The following is a 13,585-nucleotide window of genomic DNA, read 5'->3' as shown; positions in this document are numbered from 1 at the left end:
GAGAGTATGAAATCTATTTAATTCCATGTTTCTTCATTAGGGCTTTTCCAGGTCCACTTCCAGTTGCTGCGCTTCCTGAAGAAGGTATTCATTATTCGGAGCCTATTCCTTTCCGCGAATTCTACCAACATCTCTCCTCTAGCATTCCTAGAATCAATGCCGTACAATCAACCGAGTACAATCAGCCTCTCTATATGGCTTTCATAGATTATGAAAAGGTATTTGATTCAGTAGAGATACCAGCAGTCATAAAGGCATTGCGTAATCAAGGAGTACAGGAGGCACACGTGAATATCTTGGCAAATATCTACAAGGAGTTACCTTGGTTCTCCACAAGAAAAGTAGAAAGTTACTTATCAAGAAAGGGGCCTGGCAAGGTGACACAATCTCTGCAATGCTATTCCTTTTCTTTTTTTCTGGGGTTTTACGTGCCAAAATCAGTTCTGATTATGAGGCACGCTGTAGTGGAGGGCTCCGGAATAATTTCGATTACCTAGGGTTCTTTAACGTGCACTACAACGCAAGCACACGGGCGTTTTTTGCATTTCGCCGCCATCGAAATGCGGCCGCCGAGGCCGGGATTCGATCCGGCGATCTTAGTTGACTGAGCTACGACGGCGGGTAATGCTATTCACTGCATGCTTAGAAGTATTCAAGCTCTTAGACTGGGAAGGCTTAGGCGTGAGGATCAACGGCGCATATCTCAGCAACCTTCGGTTTGTAGATGACGTTGTCCTATTCAGCAACAATGTGTACCAATTACAACAAATGATTGAGGACCTTAACCAAGAAAGTGTAGGAGTGGGGTTGAAGATTAGTACGCAGAAGACAAATATAATGTTCAATAGCCTGGCAAGGGAACAAGAACTCATGATCGCAAGTCAGACTCTAGAGTCTGTAAAGGAGTACGTTTATCGAGGTAAATTACTCACAGGGGACCCTGATAATGAGAAGGACATTTGCAGAATAATAAAATTGGGTTGGAGTGCATACAGCATGCCTTACCAAATCCAGACTGGGAGCTTACGACTGTCGTTGAAAAAAAAAAGTGTACAATCATTGCATTCTACCGGTGCTAACATATGGGTCAGAATCATGGAGGTTAACAAAGAATCTCGAGAACAAGTTAAGGACCGCGCTCCGCTATGGAACGAAAAATGTTAGGCCTAACGTTAAGACACAGGAAGAGAGCGGCGTGGATCAGAGAGCAAACGGGGATAGCCAATATGCTAGTTGACATAAAGAGGGAAAAATGGAGCTGGGCAGGCAATCTAATGAGTAGGATGGATAACCGGTGGAGCATTAGAGATACACAATGGATACCAAGAGAAGGGAAGCACCGTCGAGGACGGCAGAAAACTAGGTGGGGTGAAGTTAGGAAATTTGCAGGCGCAAGTTGGGATCAGCTAGCGCAAGACAGGGGTAATTGGAGATCGCCTTCGTACTGCAGTGGACATAAATATAGGCTGATCATGATGATATGTTGTTCACGCCGCGATTTACCAGCGTGCGACTTATACGGCGTTTTTTTAGGATATCGATGTCCCACCACCCTTTGTGTGATCAAATTTGCAATCGACGTCAAAGGATGACGTGGCTCATGCATGGTCCCATATAGGGGATCGTAGGAAATTGCTTATGTTTTCATATATCGCACTCCGTTCCTAAGCCACCACAGCCTGCTTTAAGGCCCGAATAAGCTCCGCCAATAAGCTTGTTTCACAGACGCCAGACCTTAAGTGACGGTGCCTCAGTGGTGCCAACACGCGCTAGAGGCTTTGCGTTATTGCAACACAAGAATAACGCGACGATAATGGCTATTTCAACAGAGCTAGCGTACTCGGGAAACTCGTTTTGACAAAACTGGAGTTGCCGTATATAACAACCGAAGCACGCCCTGCACGAGTGAATACACGTGTATACCTTGATGAGTCCCTCCTTGAGGTTCTCTAGCTGCCTCGGGGCGCTCCACTCCTGCCAAGTGGCCAGGCTCGAGATGACCACGAGCACGATGCGGGGAAGCGTGAACTTCCACTCGCGGGTGAAGATGGTCAGCACCTCTTCGATGCTGATGTCGTGCGTCACCCGGATGTAAGGGCGGCCCTGTGGGGAGAACGACGAATGCGGTCCCTCCTTAGGTTTGATCCGCATTCTACTAAGTTCGTACGAAAGTTTGATAGTTTACTTAACATGAGCTTATATGTGCATAAGAAGCAACCGTACAAAGCAGACAAACAATTTGTACTTAAGAAACAACCGTATGAAGCAGGGGAACAATGAAGTTAGGGAAGCACGCGCAATGCGGAAGTTCAGGGCTCGGCTCACAAATGCGGCAAGTGGTCTTTTCATTCACTTTCAGCTTCATTCTCGCATTTCAGCTTCTTCGTGCATTTCAATGTAAAAAAAAATGCAGTTAACATCCCCTTTCCTTTTTCTCGCTTCATTATTTGTTTCATATTGTCGAAACAAAAAGTCGATGACCTCGGTTCCCCTTTTTGTTCTTTTCACACTAGAAAAAAAGGTCCCTTCTGAGACACAATATTTTTTTTGACAGAACGCAATCTGATACGGCTGAGGGAAAACGCATTTGCGTCCGCAATCACAGGCTGCCAAGTAATAAAGATACAGAGAAACAGCAATAAACAACCTAATGCTACTGGTATGCGTAGATATACACCAATGTTCGAGAAGGAAAGTGAAAGGTACTATTTCAGAGAAAATGAAAGACTGATTGATTGCTCTATACTTCGTGCCTAAAGCAAAGTGAGCGACATTCCAAAAAAAAAAAAAAGGAAATGGACTTGAACTTTAGTTCAATTCTTTCAATTCAAATACTTTTTTTTTCAGTTCATGCGACATAAGTGACTACCAGGAGCACAAACAAAACAAGGTAGAACAGAAAAAGAAAGAACGCCCTAGCCGCTGCATCACAGGTCGATGGGGGCGAAATGCAGAAAACACCCGTGTACTGAGATTTAGGTGCACGTTAAAGAATCCCAGGTGGTCCAAATTAATCCGGAGTTCCCCACTACAGCGCACCTCATAATCAGATGGTGGTTATGGCACGTAAAACCCCATAATTTTAGAATATTAGTAGCCTAGTCTTCAGTTTTCTTAATTATACATAAGTACAAAACAAAGCAGCAACACTGCACATCCGAAGAATTTCAACGTAGTAAAAGAGACAATGCCACGACAATTAAGTTGAACAGAAACACGCACTGAAGTCTCCCAGACACGCAACATCTACTACCTGTTATTGCTTACGCAAAACAATGATACAAAATCGCAACAGATCCAACGAATTCGAATATACAGGGTGTTTGAGCGAACACTTTCAAAAATTCTTAAAGGTTGCCTGTGGCAGACAGCACAATTCTAGTTCATGAACTGGTCTACTCGAAGAGACGGACTTTACTTGCACAAGAAATTGAAATGCATATCGAATAATTAACAAAAAAGCACTAATTAAGTTTTTAACTAATTACCTGATGGTCCATATTGCAATTTACAAATTGTAGCGGTGGAGTTCACAAGGCGGATTCACTTGGAACGAATTCTCGGGATGACACCAGATTCGAGATATTAATTTCCAAACTTTGCGGAGAAATGCATAGCGCACTAACCGTAACTGAAAACAAGTCGTTCTGCCGGGTTGAGTCCCTGATTAAAATTACTACTGCGTTTTTCAATGATAAATCTACGCGCAGAGCGAAACATTAAGAAGCAGTCGATACATCCTTACATTTAGACGGCTGTTCAGGTCTCTTGGTGTCCGCACATCGTTGCATTCCGCGCTTTCACAAGCGAAACAAAACGCATGCCGCGAATATGATACGGGCGCTAACTTCTCGCTCACGTGGAATGAGCTGATGCGAACTGAGGCGCCGCACGCCGACCGCGCCGCTAAACAGAGAGGGAAAAAAAGAAAATGGTGATACGTCATTGGAGGCGAGACCCCGGCCTTAGACGGATTTGTTGTGAAAACAGTCGCACCCACCCTTTTCGCAGCGCTCCCGTGGGCGCTGCCATGTTTGATCACGTGGTGACGCGTCCATTGCTTGCCTCAGCTGCCTTGGTTGCCTCCGCGTTAACAATGCAAGCACGTGACGCCGGTGCGGCGCAGCAAACCCCCGTTTCGACGCATATTGTAGACGGTGGCTTTGTGCACGACACGAAGCTTTGACCACAGCTTTCGAGGACATGTAAGTGCTTTCAGAGCTGATTACGCCTTGTCCAAACGGCGCGAGCAGCGTATACGGTGCTTGTACTAAAAGCGGGGCTAGAAATGTATTCCAAGCTGTCCAAACTTTCCGCTTATGAATTACATCGGGATCAGTGTGCTCTTCGTTCATTATATGGCAAACATTTTGAAGCAGTGGCTTCTCATGTTTCTGACTCAGTAAAGTTCCTCAGTTCCTCAGTGCGGCCACTATCTGATCGTTTATTTTTAGCCTAATCGCTAGCGGGTGTGCTCTGCTGCGATATATTTACTCTTGCTGCGCACAAAGCTTGAAATGTAAATGTTCTGTACTTTGCGGTAGCTTGTAGCAAACACGTATTGTCGCTAGAACCTCTCCTACTCTGTGGACCGTCATGAAACGTTCAGCTTCAAACATTAATCTCTTGTCGGTGTAGTCACCGTCACTTATGCTTCGGCACATTGATTCAAGTGTGCGCCCATTCACTTATTAACGACACGTTGGCGATAGGATGGGCGTAAGTTTGCGTACGAGTAGGCGTGGATGTGTGTAGATAACGTGCCAGAAGCTTACTGTGCCAGTAAGTGGCGCTACTTCCTTTTGGAACGAGCGGTACTCCCTCTTAAAGGGCCCCTAAACCAGCTCGGGTATTTTTTGAACATTTCAAGTAAACACACGCATCGGGTTCAGAATGCCGTCACGATCAACGATGCCAAACGCTGCAGCGCTACGCGCCGCGGGAGCGCCACAAAAAAAAAAAATAAATAAAATAAAATAAATAAACAATGCCGTCCTCCTCCCCTCGCCTTTCCGGTATCCCCAGCGGTCGTCACGATGTCAGCAGGGGGAATCTGGTGAAGTCAACTGCGGAAACGATGTCCATTGGTTGAACAAGAACCTACGACTTCCCGTTAGTCTGCTAGCAGGTACGCGCGCTCCCTGCCCTTCCTCGTCATGCTGCTCGCTTGTGCGCGCTTGCGAATCGGTAATTACAGCCCGCAACGCAAGTGCCAAATCTCGCGTTCCAACACAGTCGTGCTTAGCGGTCTGATTAGCCGCGCGAACAGAGTGCGACAGTGTTGGCCTTTCCAGGGGTGCGCGCAACACAGGGTCTATAGCGGTACGGGGTGCGGTTCGCATAACACGGGCTGGCACCGCAGCAACAGCGGGTAGCCGAGAAGCGCTGAGTCCACGTACCGGCAGTACCGGCACGGTAACTCGTCGCACGCCGTTTGCTGTTCGCGGGCCGCCGTTCGACAGCGGCTTTTGCTCGCGAACGGAGAGATTTCCTTGCCGTACGAAGAGAGGATGAGACCGGGACTCATTTGTGCGGGAGCCTCACCGCCGCTGATCGCTCGACGGCGCCGATATCGTCGCTATAGGCCTTATCTGATTCCCTTCAAAGCTAAAACGGACGGCGCTTGCCCCTCCATTCACGCGCCACCGCCGCTTTTTACGCGTATGGAGGGGCTTTAGCGAGGACGTGCCTTAAACGGAAGTAGGTAGTGTTTTGAGAAGCGCGTTGGCGATGACGTATGTCACGTGACCTTTCGAGAAGCACTCGGCGAGGAGGGGAGATCAGCCGATGAGGAGAGTAGCGAAGGAAAGAGCGAAACGAGCGAGGGCCGTTTTTCGATCATGAAACGCGTGTAACTCTGCTATTACGGCACCATTTCGAAAAATTCTCGTGACTACGTGTTCGTTGTAGACTCGTGCACAACTGCAACACCACAACTAAATTTCGTACCTCTGGGTGGTTTAGGGGCCCTTTAAGTGCCGACGTTCCGGAGTTGAAGTTCTTTCTTTAGAGGCTGGCAGATGAATTATCTTTTTTGGTCCTCGAGGAAACCATGCATCGCGAAGGGCGGCAACACAGGACAGTCCTTGGCAGCGGCGACACAGGTTGATTCTATTCCTTAATATGTTAATCACTATTTTTGCAGCGAACTACCGCACACACCTTCCCCTTATCGTTACACATTTGGCAGCATGAAATTGGCAAAGCGCATTAGCGAACACCCAGATTGCATTTCCGACAACTGATCGCACAGTAGCAGAGCAGAAGCAGTAATGGTTTCGTATTCGTGCGCATTCGCTGAGGCAACGTATGGCGCGCCGCCAAAAGCGCCATCTCGTTCATCTAGCGCAAACTGCTCCGCAAAAGGGGTTAAGTGCGCCTACGCACAAGTGTCTGTGCTGTGACTTTGCTCATAATGACACGTGACTTCGAGAATTAATTCAGGGCAACATTAGTTATTTGTTTAATCTGCTGCTTCAATAGACGAATTAAAGTTTAGAGAAATAATAAAACATAGAAACGAAATGTCTGCGTGTTTTTGTTTTACTTCGCACCGCTGCAAAAGAGATGTACTTCCGTTTTGTCTGCTTGTTCCCACGTCGTGTAGTCGTGCGCGCAGACAACGAAACTTTGTCATTTTCTAACGCGTTCAAGCGCGATCATGCTTTGCGATTCGCTTGTGCCTGCCTCAGTGTTCGTGTAGCGCTGACTTATACCGCTATTCAGGTATTCTTGTGCACAGCGCGCAATAATGTGCGCTGGGAGGAAAAAGACAAACGCAACAGCTCGCGCGTGACAGCGTCAGCGAAAGTGCGCCGCGCAGCAAAAAAAAAAAAAAAAAAGCCAGGGAGAAAAAAAAGCACGCGGGGCCCGTGACGTATGTCACGCGATTCTCGAGCTCCAAATGTGGGAGAACACAGGGAAGGAATTTCGCGTGCGGAAGCTAGACAGGGCAAATAGAGAGATTGTATATGTTGGCGGTGAAGTTCGCCACCTGAAATCATGGGTTCGCGGCACGAAAATATTTGTCTCGGCTAATAAATAACCAATTTGAAACATTCTTGAGGTATAACGATCTCTAGAGGGCACTTAACAAGTTCCGACGTATAACCGAAATTTTCTATGTGGCCTGGTGAGGGGCCATTTAATAGTTATTCATGGCTGTCTGTACCCATCCTACATTATATGTTCAATACTTCGCGGGCATTATTCTAATACCGCTCTACCAGGTGCTTCTCTTTGTACGCGAAGCAACATTTTTCACGAGCAAAACGCGTTTGGCGCTTGGTTTTTTTCCGTACAACTTTTCTTGTTCTTCATATGAAAAGATTGCGCATCCCCAATACGATGGTGTTACGTTTATAACTGGCCTAAGACAAGTAATAAAAAAAGGCAAGCTATGCGCAGTCTGTTCTGAACGGATCGATCCTCTTACTTCTGCCTCGAACATGAAGTTCTTCCAGAAGTGGATGGTCCCTTTGCCGCAAAGGTACCGGGACGCAGGTTCGTCGACCGTCGCCGACTGCAGCTGCGAGTAGCAAAACACGCATGAGAATGGCTCACGCAAGGGCATGAAAGTTGCTGCACCAAGTCACTGCACCCACTAATTAAGCATGGTGGTTACGGCTGCTAACATCCAGCACCTATAAAGGAGTGCTAACATAAAAAATTGCAACACATTCTTTACGCTAGCGGACCTCGAGACACTAGAAAAAATACTAACAAAACGTATCTGCCAAGAAGTTGTCTCTGCCCTAGACAAGTTCTTGATACTATTGCTTGAGCTAAAAAAATTGCATTGCTCGAACTTGTTCTCTTCATAGTAGCCTAATGTGATCACTTTATAACGACGCCTCAAGTAGCGCTCAGCGCACTGCGCCACGCGAGCGGTCACTAGCTGCTGCGGAAACATGCCCTATACAGGTGTCCTAGCGCGCGAGGAGTTACGTGATGTGAGATGCACGCCGCGCAATTTCGATACGTGCGCACTTTGCATTGCAGTTGCGTTGTATTCTACCAGGTGTCACGACATGTAACATTTGCATCGTATTGCACCACGTGTCACGGGATGTGGCATGTGCGCCGCGTGGTCCCGATACCTGTGTTTGCTCTTCGGTAGACGTTGTGGCGCCTCCTATAGCAATGTACGAACCGCTGCTGATGAAGCGTATCACAGAAGTACGCGCGCGGCTGCAGCCAGGCCACGTCGGGCTCAGCAGACCGCGCTGCAGAGAGCAGCATGAGCAGCAGCTCGCCATGGGCGCCCGGTGGACAGTTCATTTCGCTCCCGCGAAACTATCGCAAACAAACTTCGCCTCGAAGATCCTCTAGTGAGTGCTGGCGAAAAGGCGGCCGGACAGCTTCGCCGCGAAGACCCTCACGCGCGTGCTGCCCAAAATCAGGCACTACGGCTTCTTCGCGAATTAAAAATTAAAACGCTACTTCCCGTATGCTCAGTACTTGCAGTTGCCGCCTTCAAGCAGTTTACGACGGTATTCTATATGGAGCCGCTCCTTTAGCTTACGCTGTGACTGTGCTGCGTGTACCGCGCAGGCCTGTGACTTACTTGACGCGAGTCACGCGATATTTCTCGTTTCTCGTAGGCTTTCTTAATCAGCCGGGAAAAAATTACCTAAAGCTACGTTGCACGTACACGCAAACAATCCAGTTTGTCGCCTTAAAGGTACGGCGCAATGGCGGATCCGCCAGGAGAACGCTTTTTGGCAATCACGTCCCTTGAAGCTTTGCACTACCTTCCGAGTAGAGTGGTTAAAATGCGTAATGGAGCTGCTGATAATACACGCATACTTTCCCGTCATCATATGTGCTAGCTAGGAACCTGCATAAACAAAACGCAGGAGTATGTGCCGTAGCGGATTTCGACGGCAATCCGTGCTATATGTCGCCGGCGGAGGGTTCGCTAATCTAACGAAACAGACTTTTAGTAGCATCCTTATGCTTTAAATACGCTATAAGAGTTTACACTGAAATTTATGCAAAGCTCACAAGAATGGGAGTCAACAAAAATAATGCGGCCAGGACTCTTAACAATAGAGGCAATGGTTAATATTACAACGAGAAAAGACACTCAAGATTCAGCGCTGGCGTTGAGGTAGCGCAGCTGTCTGCCACGCTGCGGTCTAAGGTTCCATCCGCCGTCGTAATGTATTTTGTCTTCTTTTCCTTGCTCTTTACATTTCATTTTTCACCAGTACCTCTGCTGTGGCTGAAACACTTCCCCCATCTTAGATATGAGAATGGCAAATGACAACAAGCAACGCGTCGTCACGGCAGCTCGACAAACGGATCTAATACACCGTCGGGTCATTCGTATGAGAACGTTCATTTTGCTGTTTCTACTACGTTTTTCCGCTGTTTTTACATGCGCTCTGTAGCGCATGTAAGAACGGCGGAAGAATCTCACTTAAACGCATGACGGCCCGATGCGTGTGGCGGTCCAGCAGCAGTGATGACGCACTGTTTCGTGTCGTCTTGCCTTGTCAGATGTAAGTGCGAAAATGTTTTCGCCACGTCCGGCAAAATGCCACAAGAAAAAAAAACAGAAACAAAACAAAACAAAAATTCTGTAACTTGGTATCCAAACCAGGTACGCAGCGTAGCAATCGCAGATTTTACCGCAACGCTAACAAAGCGACCGACTTACGAGAGTATCTGTACTTATGCGTAAGAAATCTGAAAGTTTGCCCTCAGTTCATAATATTGGCGTTTCTAAAAAGCAATTCTTGTCGTACGTTATCTTTTACGATTTCAACATAAGCATGTTTCGTTAGAAAACGAAGCCCTCAGCTGCGTTGTTACAGATTGCCATTATAGTTAGTTGTGTACTCAATTCCGTTTGCTCCCTCCTCACCATCCCTCTCTCCGCAGCACCCTATGAATACAGCAGTCACTATCTTAAGTAGGCGAAACTACATCAAAGTAGAAGTGCGTATATTCTAGGGACACGACCGAAAATGCTTTTAAACGTACGCAGATCGAACCACGACGTTTTATGTAGGACGCCGTCACTCGCACTACTAGTTTCTAGGTTTTTATTAGTAGTGTGCCTTGAGGTATGATTAAAGCATGCTTATGGGTTTTACATGACAAAACCAGTTCTGATTATGAGGCACGCCGTAGTGGAGGGCTCCGGAATAATTTTGACCACCTGGGGTTTTTAACGTGCACTACAACGCAAGCACACGGACGTTTTTGCATTTCGCCTCCATCGAAATGCGGCCGCCACAGCTGGGATTCGATCCCGCGACCTCGTGCTCAGAAGCGCAACGCTTAGCTGACTGAGCCACCGCGGCGCGTTATGATTAAAGCAGTCTTATGGAAGAGCGTCTAGAAAGAACTGCTTTGAGCGATAAAGCAAACGGTACGACGAGGGCCACTCTCGCCTGTTGGCGAACGAAAACTGAACGCTACTTGAATAGCGGTCCGCGGAGCTAACCGTAGGGAGAAGAGCTGTGCTTGTCTGTCTTCGATAGTTAACGATTCGGTTGATTTGTGGACTGCAGTTCCGACTTTGACATCTTCGTATTTACCCGCCGGGGTGGCTCAGTCAGCTAAGGCGTTGCGCTGCTGAGCACGAGGTTGCGGGATCGAATCCCGGTCCCGGCGGCCGCATTTCGATGGAGGCGAAATTCAAAAACGCCCGTGTGCTTGCGTTGTAGTGCACGTTAAAGAACCCCAGGTGGGCAAAATTAACCCGGAGCCCTCCACTACGGCGTGCCTCATAATCAGAACTGGTTTTGGCACGTAAAACCCCAGAAAGAAGAAAGAGGAAGAATCTTCGTATTTGTGAAATGCTGCTACACGATGGGATTTCCATCATCATCAGCCTATATTTAAGTCCACTGCAGGACGAAGGCCTCTCCCTGCGATATCCAATTACCCCTGTCTTGCGCTAGCGTATTCCAACTTGCGCCTTCATATTTCCTAACTTCACCACCCCGTCTAGTCTTCTGCCGACCTCGACTGCGCTTCCCTTCTCTTGGTATCCATTCTGTAACCCTAATGGTCCACCGGTTATCCATCCTACGCATTACATAGCCTGCCCAGCTTCATTTCTTCCGCTTAATGTCAACTAGAATATCGGCTATCCCCGCTTGTTCTCTGATCCACACCGCTCTCTTCCTGTCTCTTAACGTTACTCCTAAGATTTTTCGTTCCATCGCTCTTTGTGCGGTCCCTAACTTGTTCTCGAGCTTCTTTGTTAACCTCCAAGTTTCTGCCCCATATGTTAGCACTAAGTGATTGGATTTCCACCAATCACTTAGTAAATCAAAGGCAAAGCGTAATTGCAGGATTGATAGATTTGCGATGAGCACGCGTACTTGTAGTATCGCGTCGAGGGGCACCGAATAGAATGCGTTTTTCTTGCTGTGAAAGCGTGCATCAACGCCATGGAAGCAGATGTGGCAGTTGTTACGGCAGTAATGAGCACGCCAATATGCGTGGGCTGCACCGAAACAGGCACGATGCACAAGAACATACAAGATAAGCGCTGACGCGAGGTATTTAGCTGTTCAGTGTGTTTAAGCCCGGCGTATCCTAACGTGAAACAGGGATAAAACAACGATAAACTTCGGACGTATTTCCTTAAACACACTGCCGGATACTTCTAGCATACCTGTAAAGAAATCACCGCCCCTTCCACTCCGTGACGACTCGTCGAACAGCGAAGCTGTGAACGGCGCTACCTGCTGGGGATGGTACGCGTCGGCCTCCACGAGCGACGGCGTTCTTAGCGCGTTCTTCACGCTTTTTATACGACGTACCCCAGACAAGAGTCCTTGACCAAAGCTCCGTATATGCAACCAACGCTAACGCGAACGCCTCTCAAACCCCACTCTTCTGTTGACTTACATTTTTCCTACACCGCCATTGGTTGGCACGCCTCACGCTCTGCCCTCTCCAACGCGAGTATTGGATGGCTCGACTTACGTGAACCCCGCTCCCCGTTATTTTCATCTGCACCCTCTCACAGCATTCTCACAGGGGAAAGGGGTCACTTCAACCATTTTTTCCCCTTTTCAACTCTTCTTTTCCTCTCCTCTCCCACTAGGTCGCATGGCCCCTTTTTAGCGAACTCCGACAACGACGACACAGGGTCCGCATAAACAGCTTCGCTGTAAAAGGTTGGACGAAGACATCGGACGTACCTTTAGCCACAGCCAAAAAGTAAACAGGCAAAAGGTATCTGGCTGAAAACATGCCAGCTTGAAGCTTCTTTCAATTTGCTACAACTTCTTTGACAGCACGGTGTTCCGAGCAGTAATTAAAAATAGGTAATTGCAACTAATTATTAAATTCAGTGGCATGAACAAAAAATTACTGGTCGCTACTCTACTCGATTGTGACCAATATGCGCATGGTTATTATCTTCACGCAGAACCGCCCCATCTTTTAAAAAAAGCGATGCATGATAGATGGTATACCCTGTATATACGTGTACTTCAATAGGGGAAATGTGAGCTGGCCCCGTGATAAAGCTTCCTCTTTTAAGTGCTACCTACATTCCATAGCCTGGCTCCCTGAATCCAGGGGCGGTATTCTCGGGCAATCACTTTCGGCGATGTTTTTTTTTTTTTTTTGTTTTTGTTTTTGGGGGGGGGGGGCGGGGGCGGTAAGTTTCGCGAGATTTCACGTGACTAACGCCGGTGGCGTAGGTGTCTGCAAACGACAGCGTGTCTATAGCACAATGTCAAGCGCGCAGTTGTTACAGTGCCAGGAACGCTGTCGCCCGTACACAGGAAATGCGGCCGGCCCTATAGTCCCGCGAAATCTCGCCAAACAACGTTATCTTAAAAATTGATCGCCAGAGAATACCTCCCCCGAGCGATGAGCGTGCCCGGTGGTGGTTCTGCCTTCGCTCAGTCTGTCCTGTTAGCGTGCTAAGGGCAGTGGCTCTGCGCGCTCACCGTGTGCTCGGCGACGGAGCTCTTGGGGTTCGGCGCCGTGGACGAGGAGTCGGACTTGGCCGCCATGATCATTCCTCGGGACTAGCAGAGAGAGCAGCGTTCGAACGCTCAGGAGGCTTCCGGCTTCTACTTCTGATGTGGCTGCTCCACGCGCCCCCGCTTCTGATGATGATGATGATGATGATGTCCTCAGCACATGGCTCGTACCCACTTCGGGGGATTGGCCAAGAATTGAGCATCTGAACTTTTACATATGCATTCTGAAACTACAGTTAATGTGCATTTTAGTAATCAGAACAACAGACAGATTAATTGTTCTGAACTGCATAATTTATAATACTAATGCCATAAATTAAAACTGAAATATCTCTCAGAGAATTGTAAAAGTGGGAATTTAAAATTTTATTCGTTTTGTTGATTGAATGAAACCACAAACGGCATCAAATACGTCCCTGTGGCTAAAGCCTAATACCGAGGCACCGAAAGTGAGTACTGATTCTGATGTTAAATTTAACCCTAATTTAGCAAGCGGTATTTCAAGAAGTCTTTTTCTTTGTAATTTATACTGACGACAGATTAAAAAATAGTGTTCTACGGTTTCTATTTCTAGGCAGAATTGGCACAGCGGCGATATCGCCAGACCAGCCCTGTGTAAA

General features: G+C 47.6%; 1 protein-coding gene across 1 annotated transcript in view; it reads right to left on the bottom strand.

Annotated features, from left to right (window-relative positions):
• Positions 1-13,065, bottom strand: part of LOC119449241 (transient receptor potential cation channel subfamily M member-like 2) — a 43,458-nt gene extending 30,393 nt beyond the window's left edge. Inside the window, exons 1-3 of the mRNA XM_037712418.2 lie at positions 12,930-13,065; positions 7,436-7,528; positions 1,924-2,103 (exon numbers count right to left, since the gene is read on the bottom strand). Coding sequence (XP_037568346.1) covers positions 1,924-2,103; positions 7,436-7,528; positions 12,930-13,001 — 345 coding nt within the window. The 5' untranslated portion in view covers positions 13,002-13,065. The remainder of the gene's footprint in view (positions 1-1,923; positions 2,104-7,435; positions 7,529-12,929) is intronic.
• Positions 13,066-13,585: the final 520 nt, after the last annotated feature.

Source organism: Dermacentor silvarum, chromosome 4, assembly GCF_013339745.2.
Source record: "Dermacentor silvarum isolate Dsil-2018 chromosome 4, BIME_Dsil_1.4, whole genome shotgun sequence".
Taxonomy (NCBI): domain Eukaryota; kingdom Metazoa; phylum Arthropoda; class Arachnida; order Ixodida; family Ixodidae; genus Dermacentor; species Dermacentor silvarum.
This window is presented reverse-complemented; position numbering and strand designations above follow the sequence as displayed.